The sequence below is a fragment of the Heteronotia binoei genome, chromosome 16 (genome assembly GCF_032191835.1).
Source record: "Heteronotia binoei isolate CCM8104 ecotype False Entrance Well chromosome 16, APGP_CSIRO_Hbin_v1, whole genome shotgun sequence".
NCBI classification, from domain to species: domain Eukaryota; kingdom Metazoa; phylum Chordata; class Lepidosauria; order Squamata; family Gekkonidae; genus Heteronotia; species Heteronotia binoei.
The window spans coordinates 9,585,285-9,605,693 of NC_083238.1; the positions used below are offsets into that span (position 1 = coordinate 9,585,285).

General features: G+C 43.2%; 1 protein-coding gene across 1 annotated transcript in view; it reads left to right on the plus strand.

The window, feature by feature from the left end:
• ARHGAP15 (Rho GTPase activating protein 15) overlaps positions 1–20,409 on the plus strand; it is an 884,620-nt gene that overhangs the window by 555,050 nt on the left and 309,161 nt on the right. Inside the window, 1 exon segment of the mRNA XM_060257451.1 lies at positions 14,907–14,987. Coding sequence (XP_060113434.1) covers positions 14,907–14,987 — 81 coding nt within the window.

The following is a 20,409-nucleotide window of genomic DNA, read 5'->3' on the forward strand; positions in this document are numbered from 1 at the left end:
TACATTATTGTGTTTTAGGTACCAGACCAAAATATTTCACCTTACCTGGCCTTTTAATTAAGAACATAAAAGAAGCCATGTTGGATCAGGCCAATGGCCCATCCAGTCCAACACTCTGTGTCACACAGTGGCCAAGAAAAAAACATTAGTGCCATCAGGAGGTTCACAAGTGGGTCTAGAAGCACTTCCACTTTGCCCCCACCCCCAAGCATCAAGAATACAGACCATCACTGCCCCAGACAGTTCCAATAATATACTGTAGCAAATAGCCACAGATGGCAAATACCTTCTCCTCCATATTTTTATCCAATCCCCTCTTGAAGCTGGCTATGCTTGTAACCGCCACCACCTCCTGTGGCAGTGAATGCCACATGTTAATCACCCTTTGGGTGAAGAAGTACTTCCTTTTATCCGTTTTAACCTGACTGCTCAGCAATTTCATTGAATGCCCACGAGTTCTTGTATTGTGAGAAAGGGAGAAAAGGACTTCTTTCTCTACTTTCTCCATCCCATGCATAATCTTGTAAACCTCTATCATGTCACCCCGCAGTCAATGTTTCTCCAACCTAAAGGGCCCCAAGCGTTTTAACGTTTCTTCATAGGTAAAGTGTTCCAAACCTTTAATCATTCTAGTTCCCCTTTTCTGGACTTTTTCCAATACTATAATATCCTTTTTAAGGTGCGGTGACCAGAATTGTACACAGTATTTCAAATGAGACCGCACCATCGATTTATACAGGGGCATTATGATACTGGCTGATTTGTTTTCAATTCCCTTCCTAATAATTCCCAGCATGGCGCTGGCCCTTTTTATTGCAATCGCACACTGTCTTGACATTTTCAGTGAGTTATCTACCTTGACCCCAAATCTCTCTCTTGGTCAGTCTCTGCCAGTTCACAACCCATCAACTTGTATTTGTAGCTGGGATTCTTGGCCCCAATGTGCATTACTTTGCACTTGGCCACATTGAACCTCGTCTGCCACGTTGATGCCCACTCTCCCAGCCTCAACAGATCCCTTTGGAGTGCCTCACAATCCTCTCTGATTCTCACCACCCTGAACAATTTAGTGTCATCTGCAAACTTGGCCACTTCACTGCTTACTCCCAACTCCAAATCTTTAACGAACAAGTTAAAGAGCATGGGACCCAGTACTGAGCCCTGCAGCACCCCACTGCTTACCGTCCTCCACTGCAAAGACTGCCCATTTATATTCACTCTCTGCTTCCTATTAATTAGCCAGTTTTTAATCCACAAGGGGACCTGTCCTTTTACTCCATGACTCTTGAGCTTACTAAGGAGCCTTTGAAGAGGAACTTTATCAAAAGCTTTCTGGAAGTCAAGGTAAACAACATCTATTGAGTCCCCTTTGTCCACATGTTTGTTCACCCCCTCAAAGAAGTGTAACAGGTTAGTATGGCAAGATCTTCCCTTACAGAACCCATGCTGAATCTTCCTCAATAACTTGTGTTCATCAATGTGCCTACTCTTTCTGTCCTTGATAATGGTTTCTACCAACTTTCCTGGTATTGAAGTCAGACTGACTGGCCTGTAATTTCTCAGATCTCCTCTGGAACCCTTTTTAAAGATGGGGTGATATTTGCTACCTTCCAGTCCTCAGGAAAGGAGGCAGATTTCAATGAAAGATTACATATTTTTGTCAGGAGACCCACAAGTTCACCTTTGAGTTCTTCCAGAACTCTTGGATGTATGCCATCTGGACCTGGTGATTTTTTTGTTTTTAATTCGTCAATCAGCTATAGGACCTCCTCTCTTGTCACCTCAATCTGACTCAGGTCTTTCAACACCCCTTCCAAAATTAGTGGTTCTGGAGTGAGCAAACACTTCTCATCTTCCACAGTGAAGATGGAAGCAAAAAATGCATTCAGCTTCTCAGCCATTTCTCTAGCCTTCTTCAGAAATCATTTTACCCCTTGGTCATCCAAGGGCTCCATTGCCTCCCTGGCTAGTTTCCTGCTTCTAATATATTTGAAGAAATTTTTATTGTTGGTCTTTATGTTTTCTGCAATATGCTTCTCGTAGTCCCTTTTTGCCTGCCTGATCACAGTCTTGCATTTGATTTGCCACAGCCTGTGTTCCCTTTTATTAATCTCACTTGAACTAGCTTTCCACTGCTTAAAGGAATCCTTCTTGCCTTTTACAGCTTCCATTACTTTGTTTGTTAACTATGCAGGCCTTTTCTTATACCTGTTTGTGCCTTTCCTAACTTGTGGTATATATTTTATCTGAACTTCTAGGATTGTAGTTTTAAATAGCCTCCAAGCTTCCCCAAGGGTTTGGACTGTATTTACCTTTGCTTTCAGTTTCCTCTTCACATGCCTCCTCATCTCAGAGAATTTACCCCTTTTAAAGTTAAATGTGTTTGTGCTGGTCTTTTGGGGCAACTCCCTATTTATACAAATGGTGAAATCAATTACGTTATGGTCACTGCTTCCAAACGGTGCAATCACTTTTACATCTCTCACCAAGTCTTGGGCATTACTTAGGACCAAATCCAGGATCACCCCATCCCTGGGAGGTTCTGTGACCATCTGCTCCATAGTGCAGTCCTTGAGAGCGTCTAGAAACTCAATCTCTTTCTCTTGACCTGAACACATATTGACCCTATCAATCTGCAGGTAGTTAAAATCACCTTTTATGACACAGTTTTTACATTTAGCCACTATCTTTAATCCTTCCATGATATTATAATCATCCTCTATCTTTTGATTTGGTGGGCGATAAACTCCCATAGTTTCCTTTTGGGCCCTCTATTCGACCCAAAGCATTTATAGAAGGGAATCTAATTCTCTGACCTCAGTCTTACTGGACCGTATACCCTCTTTGACATACAGAGCCACCCCACCTCCAACCCTTCCCTCCCTATCTTTCCGATATAATTTATATCCAGGAATCACCGAGTCGCACTGATTCTCCTCATTCCACCAAGTTTCTGAAATTCCCACAATGTCTATGTTTTCCCGCAACACTAAACATTCCAACTCACCAATTGTACTTCAAACACTTCTAGCATTTATATACAAACATCTATAATTTCCCAGGCAAGTTAGGCTCGCAACCTTCCTCCTGCTGCCTCGAGACTTTGGCAGACAGTCCATACCGTTTGTCACCATCTCAGTGGACAACTCTGATCCATTACCTGGTAGAAAAGTAACAGCTAACCCTTCATCTCTTTGAGATGAGTTCTCCCGAATCAGAGACATTTAATCTCCTGTCGGCTTTCCCCCAAGATTTAGTTTAAAAACTGCTCTGCCACCTTTTTGATTTCAAGTGCCAGCAGCCTGGTTTCATCTGGGGACAAGTGGAGACCGTCTCTTTTGTACAGCTCCCGCTTGTTCCAGAAAGCATCCCAGTGCCTAACAAACTTAAACCCTTCCTCCCTACACCATTGTCTCATCCACACGTTGAGACTTCTAATTTGTGCCTGTCTCTCCAGCCCTGCATGTGGAACAGGTAGCACTTCTGAGAAGGCTACCTTGGAGGTCCTGACCTTAAGTCTCCTGCCTAGCAGCCTAAATTTTTCCTCCAGGACCTGCATTTCCCCACATCATTGGTGCCAACAATCACCACGACCACTGGCTCCTCCCCAGCACTTTATCAGCCTATGTACAATATGTGTAATGTCTGCTACCTTTGCACCAGGCAGGCAAGTCATATACAGTCAGTATGCCACCCAGCTGTCTACTTGCCTAAGGATCGTATCACCAACTACCAAGACACACACACCCTCTCCCTGCCCAGGGATCGTTCCTTGGCACAAAAGGATACCCGCTCACCAACTGAAGAAGAGGTCCCTTCTGAGGGTGCATTCCCCTTATCCTCAGCACGGTGCCCTGTTCCCTCTCGACCCTCATGCTCCCTCATGCTTCACGTTCAGAGTGGGGCTCATCTAATACATCCCTGAGAGTCTTCTCCGAGTGCCTAACTGACTGTCTCTGCTTTTCCAGGTCAGTCACCTCAGCCTCAAGGGTACGAACTCATTCCCTGAGGACCAGGAGCTCCTTGCATCAAGCACACACCCAAGACTTCTGTCCCGTGGGCAGATAGTCATACATGTGACACTCAGTGCAAAACACTGGAAAGCCCCCACCCCGCTGCTGGCATTCTACCTTCATGATAGCTTTTTTAAAATATACAGTCCTCTTTTAAATCCTGTTTGCTTATGTGGCTTCCTTCTGGAGGGTCTACTTACCTTATTGGGAGCACAAAGAAAATAGGGATCTGGGTTCCTGGTCCTTACACAGCCCCCAGGCTAAGAGCCACAGGCCAAGAGCCCTTTAGCTCTTGCCCTTCGGCTTGCGCTTCTGGCAAGGTGCAGCTTAATAATGCAAAGAGGGTGGGGCATCAGTCTGCCCCAGGAACACAGCCACTCCTAATCAATCAACAACAATCACCTTCAGCCCACTCAAATCAAACAAACAGCAGTTCCCCAGCAACTACAAACTCAGAAATTCTCAGCAACTTCCCCAGATGTTCAGAAAGCCAAACCTCACCCTTATAGCACTTCTTATCCACTCTTTCTCAGAGCTCTCTGAAATTAAGAGGTTGATCTTTTAACACCATCTATATAGTGTTTTAGCATGAAAACTTTTAATCATTTTAAGCTTCTCATTTATCTATTTTTTATACTGTTATAGGGTTTTTAATGTTGGGTTTTAATTAACAACTTTTAATACATGTATTATGCTTTATTTTGTAAGACATCTTGGGTAGTGTCCCTGGATAGGTGATATAAAGACTCTTCAAATTAAATAAATAAATCATAAAGTGCTTGTGAAGAAATGCCTTTTTCCCCTGGGAGGTTTGAAATGAGCAAAATCTTTACAATGCATTTTTAAAGTTTTTTCCCCCTCTAGACAGAGAATGGAGTGGAGGGTCAATTTAATTGCTTCCCAGACTTGCCTCAGCTCACAGTCATGCAAATGCTAATAGATCTAGCAAGAGAGATAATGGGTGAGTCAAGCTCTTCCCCTTTTCTGAGTAGGGAACAGAGATTTGGAGGACTTTATACTAGAACTGATCCAGAAATAATCTCCAGGAAATCCCAGGAAATGTGTCTTTGACTTGGCATGACATGGTCAGTGGGAGGAGAAACAGAGATGATAAAAACTCATGGCAGCCAGGAAGAGGTATTTTTATTTGGGTGCTGAGTCCCAGAGAACACACAGACCTCTCCCTTGGAAAAGCAGCCATTTTTGACCATGTGCTAACTTAAAGAGTTGGCGGGATCTTCAAGGTAATGGAAAAAAATTGTTGAGATTTGTAACTACCTAAGCTAAAGGGGTCTGTCCTGCAGTTTAACATCTGACAGGGCAGAGATGGCCAAACTTGCTTAACGTAAGAGCCACATAGAATAAACATCAGATGTTCGAGAGCCACAAGACATGAATGTCAGTTGCTTGAGAGCCACAAGACAGGAAGGAAGGAAGGAAGGAAGGAAGGAAGGAAGGAAGGAAGGAAGGAAGGAAGGAAGGAAGGAAGGAAGGAAGGAAGGAAGGAAGGAAGGAAGGAAGGAAGGAAGGAAGGAAGGAAGGAAGGAAGGAAGGAAGGAAATAGATGGCAGGAGGTAGAGGTAGAAAGAAAGCAACTTTAATTTTAAATGCGTTCTCCAAACTGCTGGCTGGTTTGGCTTAGAGAAGTGATTTAAAGAAACAAATGCCTGTGAAAGAACCACATGTGGCTCCTAAGCTACAGTTTGACTACCCCTGTGATGGGCATGTATAGAGAGAAGGACAGAAGATTTGCATTTTACCAAATTTTTTTATCCCTTGCTCAGTCTAGCGCTGTCCTAAAAGTATGCTTGTAATTTTTTTTTCATAAATACTTTATAACTTTTGAGGCTGGCAGTTGTTCTCTGTGCCACATAGACCTCCACCATCTCGGACGCACTATTTTAAAGTGCCAGAGGGAAGGCAGGCAGTTGGCAAGTAGCTATTCCTCCAGGGGTGCACAAGGTAGTAAGTAGTCCCTGTGGTAACCAGGCACTTGGCAGTGGGAGACCCAGAAGCAAGGCCTCAGAATTTGGAAGGGAAGCTGGGAATCCCGACCCTCCCAGAAGAAGAAGAAGAAGATATTGGATTTATATCCCGCCCTCCACTCCGAAGAGTCTCAGAGCGGCTCACAATCTCCTTTCCCTTCCTCCCCCACAACAGACACCCTGTGAGGTGGGTGGGGCTGGAGAGGGCTCTCACAGCAGCTGCCCTTTCAAGGACAACCTCTGCCAGAGCTACGGCTGACCCAAGGCCATGCTAGCAGGTGCAAGTGGAGGAGTGGGGAATCAAACCCAGTTCTCCCAGATAAGAGTCCGCACACTTAACCATTGCACCAAACTGGCTCTCCCAGTGGGTAATCCCTACAAAGGTCAAATGGTGGCAGCAAGTTACCACAGAAGGGGGGGACCAAGAGAGAAAAGCTTCTCCGGGTGTTAAGAAAAACATTGGGAGGTATGGCAGAATAGGGCCTGCTAGCCAAAGCTGATCCATTCTGCCAGTGTTTTTTCAAATGCCCCTTGCTGCAGTACATGTACTATGGTGTTGGCAGAGCTAAGGGTGTCTGAGCTGTGTTAGAAGCCATTCTATGGTTTTCTACTCGGCTAAGGCTTTTCTTGAACTAGTAGCATCCCCCATTGTAACATTGTTGGGGGGGATGCTGATGTGGAGTCCCAATTCCTGCCTCTGGGTGGCATGTCATTGAGACTGGCACCTACCGTCCAAAGTCTGGGGGTGATCCCGGATGCCTCACTGACAATGGAGCCCAGATTTCCAATGTTGCCTAGCTGGCATTTTATCAACTACGCCAAGTCAGGCAGCTGGCCCCTTACCTGTCCCACTCCAACCCAGCCCCTGTAATCCATTCAATGGTCACCTCCAGGCTAAATTACTATAACTCGCTCTATGTATGCCTGCCCTTGAGGCTCACCTTGAAACTGCAGCTGGTATAGAATGCAGCAGCCTGGGTCCTCATGGGCACCCCATGAACAACTCCCATGCTGTGGGAGCTGCATTGGCTTCCAGTGGAGTACTGGATCAAGTTGAAGGTGTTGGTAGTAACTTTTAGGGCTCTTAATGGCCATGGACCCACATACCTTTGGGACCACCTCTCCTGGTATACCCCCAAGAGAGCCCTGCACTCTGATAATCAACATCCGCTGGTGGTCCCCGGCCTGAGAGATATCTGGCTGTCCTTGACCAAGGCCAGGGCCTTCTCTGCCTTGACCCCAATCTTACGGAACTCCCTGCCAAACTCCATCTGGGCCCTGCAGAACCTATTACTGTTCTGTAGGGCCTGTAAGGCATTTGGTTGAGGGCAGCTACAATTCCATCTTGGCACTCCCACTTCCAGGGTGAGAGTCAGTTTGGTGTAGTGGTTTAGTGCGCAGACTCTTAACTGGGAGAAGCGGATTTGATTCCCCACTCCTCCACTTGCAGCTGCTGGAATGACCTTGGGTCAGCCATTAGGGTTGCCAATCCCCAGGTGGGGGCAGGGGATCCCCCGGTTTGGAGACCCTCCCCCCCCTTCAGGGTTGTCAGAAAGCGGGGGGAGGGGAGGGAAATGTCTGCTGGGAACTCTGTTGTTCCCTATGGAGATTTATTCCCATAGAAAATCATGGAGAATTGATCCGTGGGTATCTGGGGCTCTGGGGGGGCTGTTTTTTTGGGATAGAGGCACCAAAATTTCAGTATAGCATCTAGTACCTCTCCCCAAAATACCCCCCAAGTTTCAAAAAGATTGGACCAGGGGGCCCAATTCTATGAGCCTCAAAAGAAGGTGCCCCTATCCTTCATTATTTTCTATGGAAGGAAGGCATTGAAAAGGTCCCTTTAAATGTGATGGCCAGAACTCCCTTTGGAGTTCAATTATGCTTGTCACAGCCTTGCTCTTGGCTCCACCCCTAATGTCTCCTGGCTCCACCCCTAAGTCTCCTGGCTCCACCCCCAAAGTCCCCAGATATTTCTTGAATTGGACTTGGCAACCCTATTAGCCATAGCTCTCAAAGGAGTTGTCCTTGAAAGGATAGCTGCTGTAAGATCTTTCTCAGCCCCACCTACCTCACAGGGTGTCTGTTGTGGGGGGGGGGGGAGATAAAGGAGATTGTGACCCCTCTGAGATTCAGAGTATAGGGAGGGGTATAAATCCAATATCATCTTCTTCTTCTCTCACCCCCCTTCACACACACACAAGATAGCAACACCACCCGGATTTTGATGCCATCTTTTATGGGTAATGGAACATTGTATGGTTTTATTCATTTTGGTTTTATTGGTTGTAATTATAAACCTGTTGTTAACTGCCCTGAGCCCAGCTATGGGGGAGTGCAGTCAAAAATCCAATTAAATAAATACATTTTCTCTTTCACTGGGTGTTACCCCATTATGTTTAACCTCTGTAAAGTTCTGAGGTGTCCTAAACTGTCCTGTGTTGTGCTATCTCCTCGCCTGCCTTGTTTTTGCTTCCACCGAAGCCCCTTGCCTTAGAATTATTAGTCGGACCCAAAGAACAGATAGGCTTAGTTGCATGTGGTAGAATGACAGAACACTCAGCACTTGGTGTTGCTAGAAACACTGGCTGTCTCCTCTTTTGATAGGGAAATTAGCAAGAAGGAGACTTAGGTAGAGCTTAGGAGCTGAGAATCTTCCCACCAAATAATATGAAGGTCCATAGCCATAGCCATCTTATGTTTGATTGTAATTTTATAGCACCTTATAACATCTGTTTTTATTTATTTTAAATAATTTGTGTATTTGAACTATATTTTAAAATTCGTGTTTACATTGTATTGTATTTTATTTAAATCATGGTTTCCATGTCTGTGAGCCGCCCTGAGCCCGCCTTTGGCGGGGGAGGGCGGGATATAAAAATAAATTTGACTTGACTTGACTTGACAGTATCAGAAGGAAGACTCCAGAATTAAAATAAGATTTAAAATGTTTTACTCAGAAAAAAATATGTAAAAATACAATCAACGCACACAAGCAATACAATACACACAAGCAAGAAGCGAAGAAAATAGAGGTGAGCAGTAGGGAATTTTAGGGTTTATTATAAGGCAATCCTACCTGTCCAGATGTGAAAGTATCCATTTAGAAATTAAAGATGGAGACGTACGCAGCCCCCAGAGACATGGGGGCACACACACAGATACACATGACAGCCCTTCAAGACAGCAAGGGGAGGGAGGGTGCAGGGGTAGTTGAAAGGAAAAGGTGTTTTGGAGGATGTGGTAATTTGAGGTTGGGGTAGGGGAAGTCACCAAGAATGGTGGGAATGAGGGCCTTCATTTGGGTGGATTGATTGGAAGACAGGAAAGGTGGGGGCAGTCAGCCTGACCCTCTTTCTAGAGCCTCTTGCAATTTCTTTCCACAACAGGCCTTATTCCTAGTATGGGATATATGTCATAGGGCAGAAAGGTGGGGGGAATTGGAAACAAATAAATAATAAATATTTTTGACCTTTTAATCAAAACATTTATTGTCGTCTTGCCTTTTTATAAGCAAAACTTGTGGAAATTGGTTTACTGCAATTGTGTTAACATGAGACCCTGTGATATGTTGAAGTAGAGGCATGATTTCTTTATTTTAGAATGTACATCTGAATGCCCATCCATATATTTTGAATGATTGCCATAAATCATAAGAACATAAGAACATAAGAGAAGCCATGTTAGATCAGGCCAATGGCCCATCCAGTCCAACATTCTGTGTCACACAGCGGCCAAATATGTTCTTATACTTTTAATACTAAATATATATATATACACACACACACACAGTGGCTAATAGCCACTGGTGGACCTCTGCTCCATATTTTTATCTAACCCCCTCTTGAAGGTGGCTATGCTTGGGGCCGCCACCACCTCCTGTGGCAGTGAATTCCACATGCCAATCACCCTTTGGGTGAAGAAGTACTTCTTTTTATCCATTTTAACCTGTCTGCTCAGCAATTTCATCGAATGCCCACGAGTTCTTGTATTGTGAGAAAGGGAGAAAAGTACTTCTTTCTCTACTTTCGCCATCCCATGCATTATCTTGTAAACCTGCACAGACAACCCATCCACATACGGAGTGAGAGCAGGCTTGAGCATGGGGGCTCCGCCCTCTACTTCTGTGCCGTTGCCAAGCTGTCTGCGTGGAACAAACGCATGGAGGAAATGTCCATGCATTTGACTCAGGCTGCAATTTTCCTATCCGCATGAAAGAATTTTAACAATTCCTGCCAATTTAATGAGGACTTCACCAGTTTTACTGCTAGACCTATTTAACGAAGCCACCCCAGGCATGAAGCAGTGTAAAGCAGGCAAAAAAGGAGTCCTGTGCCACCCAGTTTAATGGAACCCAATTTAATCACTGCTCAGGCCCTGGAAACAACTAGCTAATCCCCAGACTGCCTGTCCCCAGAAGAGGAGGACGGTGAAACACTGATCAGAATCCTGACTGCAAGAGGTAGAAACCTCCACTCATGTTCTGGACAGGAAGTGAAATTCTCACTGGAGTATTTGTGCAAGGGCATTGTGCCCATTAAACAAAGAAGTATGATATCATGTTCGTATAACTCCTGTCTTCATTACATGCTCATCTTCCATCCCTGACCTGTACCAGTTCCTTTTCTCTAATCAACCTACTAAAACATCTTCATTCTAATAAGCATATGGATTCCCCCGCCCCCATTCAAGAGTTACCTGCTTCTTTGACATCACAATAGGACTATGGTCGAGGATGCTGGGAACTGAAATCTGACCTTTTTTTTTGTTTTGTTTTGTTTTTTGTCAAACAGTCTGTGCTACTTCTTGGGGGAGGGGGGAATTATTTGGGAAAGGATTCTCAAAACGTACAATAATGTATTGGAAAATGAAATATGGATCCTTTTTGAAGGAGCATTTAACACAGCTTCCTGGTTGAGAGCTCTGTGGGAAAACCAGTGTAAGAATAAATATGGCTACTATATAGTTAGCTATCTATGTTCTCTCAGGATTATTTCAGTCTTTCCAAGAAACATTGATTATAAAAGTACTATCAAAGGACTCTACCCCAATTTTCAAAGTGTCATGCTCTGCTGGAAAGATATGTGAAGACTATCTCTTAGTTTAAATGATGATCTTATAGCCACATTGTTTAAACATTTTAAACTGCCTCTATTGAATGGTTTCCCTCATAGGTTTGATTCATTTTGATTCTGCTGACAAAGTTCCCATTACAGAGTGTTCTTTTCATAATTTGTCAAAAATATATAGCAGAGATGAAGGAGGATAAAGCTAATATGTAATCTGAGAGCACTAACCTGGTTATGCTGACAAGCTTCATGATAAATGACCTTGGCTGGCCAGAGGTTTTAAGGTACGAAGCACAAAAAAAGTTGTGTTATGTAATTAAACACAAATTCATTTTGTAAATAACACAATTTTACAAATGTTGTCAAGGGTGAGGGCTAATTTTTTTTCTTATCAAAATACACTATTTCCCTCACAATGAAATAAAAATATCAGCTAATGTGTGAGATGTCTGTTCCATACAAAACACTGGAAGAAACAGTCTGGGAAACAAAATAGGATAAAAGGGGGGCTGATCACCCAGGCTACTGTAACTGTAAATAGTGCATTTCTTGCCTGCCCCTCCATTGCCCCAGTTGCTGGCTCAGTCTGCTCCCATGCCTCATGAAGCTTGCGGCAGTCGTGGTGGTTCACTTTTCAGCTTGTCCTGCTGGCAGAACTGGCCTACTGGGCACTTTAACTATGCACCCCATGTCATTCTCTTGATTGAAGATGGCCTTTCAAGTTGGCTTAAGCCCCTATAGAGAAAGATGTGCACAGTATGGATATTTGCCTTTTCCATTCCCATGAGGCCTAAAAGCATCAGGGCAGGGGATTTTTGGCTAGGGAAATGGTACAGGAGCCAGAGTTAACCTCCCTTCCCTCACTCCCAGAGCCCAGATCCAAACCAAATACTTGGAGAAAGAAAAAAGGCCTAGACCTCATTGTCAGCATCACACAGGAGGTGATATCATCACACCAGCTATGTCCAGACAACACGCTGGTATTTAGGCTAAAACTCTATGGTAAAACCAGCTTCTACCATAGAATTTTTGCCCAAATACCAGAGCATCACCTGGATGTTGCTGGTGTGATGATAGCACTTCCTGTGTGACGCTGGCAATGAGGCCTGGGCCATTCTCTTGCTCCAAGTAAGTTCCTCGGCTGGCCAGCTGTTCAGCAGCTGGGGAGCAAGGCCTGCTGGTGGGGGACCCTGCTTCCCCCAGGGGGGTCTGGCAACCCTAGTCTAAATTCCAGGTAAAGTCACTCAAAGCAGAATGGTCAAAGCTGAGATACCAGACCAAGATGCATCAAGAATGCTTGCCCTAGATTGCAAAGAGGCTCCAGATTGTGGCTTGCAAACTTGGCTTTGAATGTTATCTGATTTGGAAGCATCTAAATTAATTGGAGGGTGATGGTCGGGGGAAAACCAAGAATAGAGCTAGTTCCTTTAGTAACAACCATTATTTGGTTTTGTGTGTAGAATCATAGAGTTGGAAGGGACCTCCAGGATCATCTAGTCCAACTCCCTGCACAATGCAGGAAATTCACAAATTCCACCCCCCCCCCCAATAAATTCACAGGATCCGCATTGCTGTCAGATGGCCTTTTCGCACATACTACTGCCCAGACAAGTCTCCCCTATCCTATAACCATACATAGGATTTTTCTTACCTAAATGCAGACCTTTACATTTATCCCTGTTAACATTCATTTTATTGGTTTCAGCCAGTTTTCCAGCCTGTCAAGATCATCCTGGATCCTATTTCTGTCTTCTACTGTATTTACAACCCCTCCCAATATAGTATCATCTGCAAATTTAATAAGCATTCCTTCTATTCCTTCATCCAAATAATTTATAAAAAAAATGTTGAACAAAACAGGCCTGAGGACAGATCCTCGAGGCATTCCACTTGTCACTCCTCTCCAAGAGGATGAGGAACCATTCACAAGCACTCTTTGGGTGCAATCTCTCAACCAGTTACAGATCCACCTAATGGTAACAGGAGCCAAACCAAGACTTGGTGTAAACAAAGTCTTCAAGTTAATCCAGGTAAGAATCAGCAGTTTTAGGTTGAAGTACAAAAGTGTTTTAAAAGCTTAAAGTCATAGTTCAGTAATTCTTAGCCTGTCCAGCTAGAAGAAGTAAGAACTAAATTCAGTTGGAAGCAATTTTGAGGAAGCTGTGTAATGTCTTGCAGTTACTTAGTTATCACTAAATAATGAACCTCATGCATATCCAGTTTATCAAGAAAAATATAAAAACCACGGAACATTCGAGGGTTAAAATGAGAAACAGATTTTTTAAAATGTTCCCATGTATATAATTTGTGGCAAGCTCACAATATTTTTTTTTTGTTATTTATACTTTATTAAGTTTTTCATAAAGCATATCACGGACGTTCATTCCGTCGAACGAACGGAGGCACTTATCCAACACCTTGTGCACCGCCACCATATATTCTCCTAATCTAAACTGCCTGAACTGATCGAGTTAATTAGATGCCGGCATGCCAGTTCCCCATTCCGAGAGCCCCCGGGTAAACAAGTCCCAGACTTCAAAATGCAGAGCTTTAAACATTAGATGCTTCTAGAAAAGCCGACCAAATCTCTTCAAATTGTTGTTGTTGACATTGCCGGCGATATGCTATCCTTTCTTGCACAGCCAAAGCATACCTTCCCTCAAGCCAAGTAGTAATCGTGCCGGTGAAGTCTTCACGCCACTGCAGCAGGATAAGCCGCTTCGCAATCATTATCGCACGTGCCGCCCATCTTCGCTGCCAACGAGTCAGTGACCAGGTCGTCGGGAAATAATTCAGTAATATCTGCATGGCAGAAATAGACTGGTCAATGTTAAGTACCTTTTGCATCCATCGAGCAATCCCATCCCAGAAATATTTTAACATCGGGCATTTCCACAGCATATGAACCAGGCCCGCCTCTGAGCGTAGACACCGCCAACAAGCTGAGGATTCAGCCAAATTGTGCTTATACAGACGAAGAGGAGTCCAATAAATCCTGAACAAAAGCTTTTGTTGAATTAAAATCAAACGAAGATCTTTCGAACAATGGCGGAGACCACTACAGATAGCTGCCCATTGAAAAGGGTAAATAGGGCAGTTAATTTCCTCGCTCCATTGACAACGCAAGTCTTCCATAGAGTATTGCACATCTTTTTTCAGGCATAAATATAAAACACGGACTGGCTTATTTTGTTCAATTGCATGTTCTAGGGTCTGCAGGAGAGGCGGAGCATCCGGAACCGCCAAGGTGTCTATGCCAAAAGAAGTAGACAGTGAATGCTTCAGTTGCTGGAATTGCAGCCATTGGTTAGCTGGTAACCCAAAGACACTTTGTAAATCCTCAAAAGAGAGAAATGCGTCCTCGTTGCTGTCTTTAAGCTGATTGAGAGTTAAGAGACCCCTCTGCGCCCACGACTTCCAAATCACCGGCCGTCCCCCTATCTTCACTTCAGGGTTGCCCCATAGGGTCATCCAACTATGTGTGTAATTATCAAATCCGTAAGTGTCACCCAAATATTGCCATGTTTGTCTTGTCGCCCGAATTGATGGAAGAAGCGACTCTCCCTGATAGTATGTTGATCCAAGCGCGTTCCATGTCGACAAAGGAGTAAGAACAGCTCACAATATTTGAGGCAAAAAGGAGTAAGAACAGCTCACAATATTTGAGGCAAAAACTTTACCTTCTGTCTTCTGTAGGTCTGTTTCCTTGAACGTATATATATATATATATATATGGCTTTTTTGAGCAGGAACACACTTCCAGTTGGCTTGGCATCAGGGGTGTGGTCTAATATGCAAATGAGTTCCTGCTGGGCTTTTTTGTAGAAAAAGCCCAGCAGGAACTCATGTGTGTGCGTGTGAACACAATGGCTCCATGGTCCCACAGTTTGTGAAATTGTGCATAAAGGTTTAAAAACATGGTGAGTAACCTAACAGTAAACATTTTTTCTTCATCTTCCAGCTATATTTACAACTAAGGCTGTTAAATTAAGCATTCCAGTATAATCTCCCAGGGATCTTCTGGAACTAAAAATATATTTTTGTATAAAATTCCATTTTTACTACCTGCCCATCTCTTTCCCCTTTCCATTTTTCTCACATTCAAGTTATACTAGAAGTTTGTTTTGTTTTATTTAGTAAATCACCATCATTGTTTAACCCCACCCCACCACTGTAACTTGTAAGTAGCCATATTAAGTTTCTTGTCATTCGTAACTGTTAAATGCATGGTGGTTTTTTTTTTTTTCTTGTTTACCGGCCAATACAAACCCACATTGCATTAACTGCTGTACTGAGACCATTCTAAAATAAATACACTTAGTTTCCTTCCTTCTTTGCTTCCTACCTTCTTTCCCTTTTTTCTGCAGACATACCTTCTTCAGTCCTTTCTTCCAGGTAATTTTCAGTAGATGATTAAATTAGTTGCCAAAGAAAAGTAATTATGTATATTGCAGGTATATATTGTAGAGAATTGTAAAGCTTTATCCCCCATCTGAAGCACATTTACAGCCTCTTCAGGGGATCTAGGGAATCATACACGAGATACAGATGTTTTTAGAATAAGTACACGCAGTCCCATTGCCTAGCGTCTTGTAAGTGAGAGTCTAAAATCAATAGAAGAATACCAACAAAATAACCATGAAGTTAATCATAAAGCAAAAAGCTGCTTTTATCTAATCATTATCTGGCATTACTGTGAAAGATGCAATAACATTGGTGTAGAACTATCTAATCTGGGAATTCATGTTTTATTTGTACAGCAGAGAGGGAATTGGGAAAATTATAATTCCCAGAACATTAGATAGGTATGAAATAAGACAATATCAAAACAGAAATAAGCAGCATAATTTTTGAAAGAAAGGAGTATGTTAATTAAACAAGTGTCCCTTTATAGTGTGAATAATGTTAGATGTGAATAAAAGAAGAATATGGAAGGAAAATATAGAGTTCAGTTGCCCAGAAAATTGGTTTTATTTTCACAACTTAGTTTTATGACGTATTATTGGTATTGTGGCAAACATTTTAAAATTCCTATCTCTGAATGTTTAGCTCTTACTTTATTGTATGTGTTTTTGCTTAATCTGAGGTTAGCTTTTTGCATTCACTGTTCCCAACATACTAATGCATAAAAGTATACTGATACAGTAAAACAATAACATCATTTATACAAACATTAGACCAAAGATGAACTCCATCCTTAGTAATCAAACCATAATCAATAGGCAGCCAATATTGTAATCTCCAGAAGCCCTTCTGAAACATAGAATCATAGAGTTGGAAGGATCATCTAATCCAACCCCCTGCACAATGCAGCAAATTCACAACTGCCTCCCCTCCACACCCTTAGTGTCCCCTGCTCCATGGCCAGAAGATGGCCATGACAGGTTCCCTGTCCTATAAAGATATTGACCAAAACAATCCTCAGGACAGATCCCTGAGGCACTCCATTTGTCACTCCTCTCCAAGAGGATGAGGAACCATTCACAAGCACTCTTTGCATGCGATCTGTCATCCAGTTACAGATCCACCTTACAGTAATAGAATGTAAACCACATTTTACCATCTTGCCAACAAGAATATGATGTGAAACCTAATCAAAAGCCTTACTGAAATCAAGATAAACAATGTCTACAGCATTCCCCTGATCCAGCAAGGCAGTAACTTTCTCAAAAAGAAAAGAGATGAGGTTAGCCTGACACAAATTGTTCTTGAGAAACCCATGCTGGCTCCTAGTAATCACAACAATCCTTTCTAAATGCCCAAGGACTGACTGATTATTTGTTCTAAAATGATTCCAGGTATAGAGGTATCTATATATAAAACTTCATGAGATATGAACTATTAACTTCCATTTCTATGTATCTGACGAAGTGTTCCTTCACATGAAAGCTCATATCTTGAATAAACTTATATTGGTCTTAAAGGTGCCAAAATTTGTTTTCCAGGTATAGACATCAAACCGACAAGCTAGTAGTTACCTGGATCCTCCTTTTTCCCTTGAAGATGTGGACAACATTTGCCCACCTCCAGTCTTCTGACATTTCACACGTTCTCCATCAAAAATAATGGGCAGAGGCTCAGAAATTATACCTGTAACTTCTTTTAGTACCCTTGGATGGAAATCATATGGCCCTGAGGACTTGGTTTGTTTTATAGAAAGTAGGGCCGTTTTCCCACTGACCTTACTCCGGAGCGACGTCCCTCTTCACAGCGCAGCGTCTGTGCGGATTTCCCACCAACTGCTGCACACAACCAGGAAGTGCCGCGGCTTTTGCGTCGCAGATGTAAACCGCTAAAAACCAGTTTACATCTGCGACGCAAAAGCCACGGCTCTTCCTGGTTGTGCGCAGCAGTTGGTGGGAAATCCGTGCAGACGCTGCACAGTGAAGAGGGACGTCGCTCCGGAGTAAGGTCAGTGGGAAAACGGCCTAGGTTTTTATATACTATCCCTACACTGATCCTAGGCTGCAACTGCCTTCCTACATCATGTGTTCTATTTTTGCCATTTTATGTACCATTTCCCTTGCAAGAGAAGACTGAAGAAAAAGTAGGAACTGAGCAGTTCTGCCCTCACCTGCTACAAGTTGACTCTTTAATCCTCTCATAAAAACAAAAAGACTCCAGGAATCAGCAGGCATTTGGTTCCAGCATCTGAGAGCCACTAAAAAAAACTAGTCTGTTTGATGAAAGATGGCAATCAATTATCAGTAACTGATCTTGGTAAGTGGGGTGTTAAGACTCTCTCTCAGATATCTCAAGCAAAGGCCATTGAAGACCTAAATGGTAAGTAATGTGCCTTGAGTTTAACCCAGAACCCGTTGTGGTCATACAGGACCATTGTTATGTAGTCACTAGCTGCAAAAATTAATCTGGCTATCTCATGGTCAGCCAGCTATAGTCTATAAAGGCAACCCCACAGATCATGTATTACAGTAGCACAGGGGTAGACAAACCTCAGCATGTATGATGACAGCAGCATACTAGGGTTTGTTTGGGGGGGGGGGTTTGCCTGGTATGCAGGGCCAGATGTCTTTTTAAGCAAATGGCACTGGCAGTACAGCTAGAGCCAGTGGTACAGAAGACTGCGACAGACATGGCTTATGCACAACATTATCTCTCAGACCTTGGAGAATCAGTCACAGCTGATAAAATTTGTCACTGAAAGTGGGACTTTTAAAGTTCAGCAAGTCTAAACAAATAGAACTAAACAAACTTTACAGTTAGTACACCAGTGATATGATTTGTGGTTACCATAAGCGCTGAAATCCTGCCTTGCATATACTGTGAATACAGTGTGATATTAGAATAATTCCAGGTCAATTAGTTTGTGGATCATGAAGATACTAGGAAGAAAAATACAACGGGGTCTAGAAAGAGGCTCTAGGCGAGTGCCCTCATTCTTCCCACTCACCCACTCAAGTGAAGGTATTCACTCCCCCCCACTACCCTTGGTGTCTTTCCACCCCCTCCCATTATCCCACCTCATCCCCTCCACTCCCAAACATTCCTGCCTCTCAATTACCCCGGCACCCTTGGCACTCCACTACTCCTCCCACCTGTGACAGTCACTCATCCCACCCACCCACCAACTCTTGGCTTTCACTCACTGCCCACCCTTGCTGTCTTCCCACCCACCCCGCAGCTGAAACAGATGCTGGCTGCCCCCACCCCTCCAGCATATATATGTGTGTCCCTGTGTCTCTGGTGGCTCAAAGCCCTGAAAGAGACCCAGAATGGAGATAAGGAAGAATAATTATGGGGTGTGCAGGGGGGCATAGCAACAGTCACACAGATGCTGAAGTTCAGCATTCCTTTTGCTTGCAGTGCATTGTTGCCACATTTTCCTGTCCCATTGAGTCTTGCAGCATTTAGCATCAGTGTGAGTTTGTGGTATGATCTGGTTTTTTGGGGTTTTTTTTTTTTTTTTTGGCCTAGCATGGTTGTGTTACGGTAAACTAGAGAGCAGGGCTTTTTTTGAGCAGGAATGCACAGGAACGCAATTCCGGCTGGCTTGGCATCAGGGGGTGTGGCCTAATATGCAAATGAGTTCCTGCTGGGCTTTTTCTACAAAAAAGTCCTGTGCGGAACAATGGCAATTTCAGGAGGTGTGACCTAATATGCAAATGAGTTCCTGATGGGATTTTTCTATTTAAAAAGCCTTGCTAGAGAGTATGCACCTGAAGGTAGCCATTGAAACATCTCTTGGTATCACAACTGAACTCCAGGCAACAGATCTCTTTCCCCCCTGGCCTCTGAGGCTTCCTATGGGGCCAGGCCTTGCCACCTAGTCATGTTATCACCACCGTTCCCCGTCTCTTCTCCATCTTCCTGTTGCCACTTCCTATTTTCTTCTCCTAATGCCACAGTGAGTAGGTAGGTGACAGTTGAGAGGAGTTGGTTTAACTAGTGGAATGTAATGGAACTTGAGTGGCAGTTGATGGGTCCATGGCTGATGGAGTACACACCACAACCAATGCAAGAAAGTGCCAACATACTTGGTTTATATATATAGGATTTGTCAAGCATGATATTTCTGATTATTGAATCAATATGTATTTTGTGCTCACCCTTCCCCCCTCTCTTTCCTTTTCTGAATAAAGACTCCTCTTCAAAGCCCCCCCTACCTGGCAACTCTCAAGGATTCAGGATATGCAAGTAATCTTACCATTGTAAAGCAAAAATGCCTCTCCCCCAAGTTCTCATACATATGCCTTATCAGTAAACTAGGAATGTGTGGGAACCAGGAGATGTTGTAGTACCCAAATGAATAGTTGATATTACACTTTGAACCCTCTATGCAATTCACATCTGTATGTTATGCTTTTGAAGTTATCTGAAACTTTGCCTTTGACGTAGCCTTTAAGATTCTATGCTGTGTGACACTCTGTATCACTTCCAAGGTTTCGTCCCTTGGAGCAAGTATTGGATTATCAATAAAATGAGTCTTTGATTTAAACAATAGCTTGATTATTCAAAATACCGATGCTTGACAGGATTATAGGAATGTATTGAAAAGTACATACCAATATGCATGAGAAGAGGTGCTGAATGGAAACAAAGTCCTTTAGCAATATAGTGTGGTTTTGTTAATGTACGTATGTTGATGGAAATAATAATACTAGTAATAGCCTGTAGTACATTTCCTCTTCAAAATACTTCACATATATAGTGATCCATGCAATAACCCTGCATGATACGGCAGTATTATTATCCCCATGATATAAAGGGGATAGAGCGAGGCTGACAAACAGCAGTTTTGACAGGCTGGTAGAATCACAGTTTAAATTGCTAAAATATTTAAAAGATTCAAGGAAGTGGGTTAGCTATTGGCATGATGATGAA